Source organism: Rhopalosiphum padi, chromosome 3 (genome assembly GCF_020882245.1).
Source record: "Rhopalosiphum padi isolate XX-2018 chromosome 3, ASM2088224v1, whole genome shotgun sequence".
Lineage (NCBI taxonomy): Eukaryota > Metazoa > Arthropoda > Insecta > Hemiptera > Aphididae > Rhopalosiphum > Rhopalosiphum padi.
The window spans coordinates 64,992,239-64,995,098 of NC_083599.1; the positions used below are offsets into that span (position 1 = coordinate 64,992,239).

The 2,860-nt window shown below is 32.0% G+C and overlaps 1 protein-coding gene across 1 annotated transcript; it reads left to right on the top strand.

Annotated features, from left to right (window-relative positions):
* Positions 1 to 789: 789 nt before the first annotated feature.
* LOC132923680 (uncharacterized) lies at positions 790 to 2,567 on the top strand. The gene is made up of 3 exons (XM_060987601.1): positions 790 to 1,005; positions 1,868 to 2,125; positions 2,265 to 2,567. The coding sequence occupies exons 2-3, from the start codon at positions 1,870 to 1,872 to the stop codon at positions 2,438 to 2,440; spliced, it is 432 nt and encodes a 143-aa protein (XP_060843584.1). The 5' UTR covers positions 790 to 1,005; positions 1,868 to 1,869; the 3' UTR covers positions 2,441 to 2,567.
* The last annotated feature ends 293 nt before the right edge of the window (positions 2,568 to 2,860 follow it).

The following is a 2,860-nucleotide window of genomic DNA, read 5'->3' on the forward strand; positions in this document are numbered from 1 at the left end:
ACATTTATATTAAAATTACAAAAATTATTATCTATAAAAATAATATTTAATAGTTGTATATAATATATTATTATAATACAAAATGTTATTCGAATAATATACACATTTAGATATAAGCTATGTACTTACTGGGTTTTAAATTTTAATGCATACAACCTAACTTAGTCTATAAAAAAAGTTCTAAGTGGTGTAAGTAGTATCACCCCGTATTACCCCCTAACATTATAGACGCCTTTGGTATAATTTTATATATTTCGTTTTCATCTCACAGATATCAGTTATTATTATATTCAGGGATTAAGATAGCCGAGGGTAGCTAAGAGTGTTTGTTATAAATCTGCTATATCGCACATGTGATGGGTCCGGCGATGTACAGGATGATTCTTGGGTTGGCATTTGAAAAGCAAGTCGATATTGGTTTCACTATTAACTAAAAAAATGTAAAAAAAATAAAAATATCATAGGTACAGTTGGAGAAAAGCATGAAAAAAATATATATTTTGAAAAAAAATGTTAAAAAGTCAATACTTTTCGAAATAATATGAGTGTTTAATGATAAAAGAATCACCCCGTATAGGTATGTTTAAATTTTATACCTACGACATACTAAATGTATATATAACTGAGGTACATAATATATATTTATATTTATTTATTTACACGCTATATACACTCACGCCAATAACACAATAGTACCACACCCGAGCCACGACGATCCCTTCTCTTGAGTCCTCTGCAGGTATATGACCATAATATAGTATAATAGAATCTTTTTTGTTGCAGGCGACACTGTGTTTATGCGATCGGCCACCGTCGGAATTTTTCTTCGCTGTCTTGTAAACCAGTCGAACCGATTTCCACAATCATTTGAGTTTTGAACACGATTCAACGTCGACGTACATTCAGACACAGCCTACAGTGTGGTCAGTGTTCTGCTCGCTACGCCAATTGAACGTGTTGTCAACAGTCTTTATCGCAGTTTCAACATTTCAAAGGTCCATACAAGTAAATTTGATTTTATTTAATTATCATAGATTAATTATGTATGTTATAAATTCTAAAACGCGTGTAGCTAAGGTATATTATATAGCAGCGGTTCCCAAACTATCACGTTTCGCGCATTCCTAAAATGGCCTCTTAATGCTTCAAAATTAGTGTACCTGTGGTATGCACAAACAAAATTCGACCTTTTCCTTGTTCCGTGGCCTATATAAATCGTGTGTTGCGTTTGCGTTTTTCGTCACATCTGTATTAAATATTTGCGTTAATGCATATTTATATTTTTTTCGTTCCCATATTTATGCGATAAACTGTCACTCGTAGGAATACATTATTCGTAAGTGTTCAAGTATGTTTCCCAAACAGAACGTATATTCGTAAAAACCCGTTTCCCTGTGCGCCATCGTCATTGTCGACACGCACATAGTTACGGCGGGTTATGTTCCACAGAAAGACGAGTCGTTCGTACGTCGGATCTAGCGCGCAGATGGCACAGTTCCAGTGACTCGTCAGAGTTCCGCGTTACGGGTGTATCATTCTTGTTTGAGCTTCCCGTTTCGTGTGCCGCTGTAATGGTCTGACAACGCGTGCGATTCGATTCAGATCCGATTATTCGGTGGCTGTGACGTCGTTGAATGACATACGAATCTGTTCGAAACATTGTACACATTACAAAAACGTTAATAATTGTGTTTGTGTGTTTGTAACGTATAATAATTGTCTATTATACAAGATTAAAACAGTCCAAAGTATTATTCTGTATTATTCGCATATTGGTTTTTTTTTAAATTTACATAAGATTCTTTGAATTATTTTTGTATTATATTTAGATATTATATTATTGTATAAAACATTAAATACGTTTTAGAAATGAATAATCCACCCACTACATCCAACCAAGTCTATCCAGAACACGAACACCATGTTCTACATGGTACCCATTACCGTTGTATCCATCAGATTCCATCATTCATGGCAAATATGCCACCATCAGAGGATTCTCCAGAAATAGAAAATCCTAATAGACTAGTAACGGAGTGTGCACTATTGACTAAATGGAAAAAGTTTATGCTGCTGTCACTACTCGATGACTGGAACATGAAATTCTTATACAAAACTTTGGCCGGTAAGAATCGCTTTTTTCAGTATATGTCGTATAAACATAAAGTATACATTTTGAAATCTCTTATGGTTCATTTTATTGTCATATGTGGTGACAATAATTTATTAATATTACTTAAATTTTGAATGTTTTTTTTTTGTAGAAGCACTGGTCGATATCCACACATTGCAATTCATCACGCCGGAGCAGTGCGAATCAGTGTTGACTGGTTATCCTCCGGGCATAAGAATCAAATTCATCGCCGAAGTGACACAATTACAACAAGAATTTAAAAATTCGCAATTCTTTGCGCCTACGTTTGCCAACACGTACTTGTAATTTTTCGTATCGTAATTCTCAAACAATCAAAAAAATATTATAATAGTAATAATTATATTTTTATTAAGTTGAATAGAATAATTTCCCATGATATTACCTATAATATACCTATATGGATATAATTATTACTAATGGTCCGTAATTACAATTTGTCTTAAAATATTTTTTTTATATATTATTATGTATGTATTGTACCAAATGCGATGAAGATAAATATTCTAGTCTTCTAGATACTATACATTTAATGTATAATATATAATACAATAAACCTATACATTTTTTTTATCTAAACATTAATTATTTTTATTTTTTATTAACATACGCATTTCGTCTATTTTACTATTGTATGCAGATAATAATATTAATACATATTTACTTTGCTTTTTAAAATTACAAAAGTGGTGTATTTTATAGTTATAC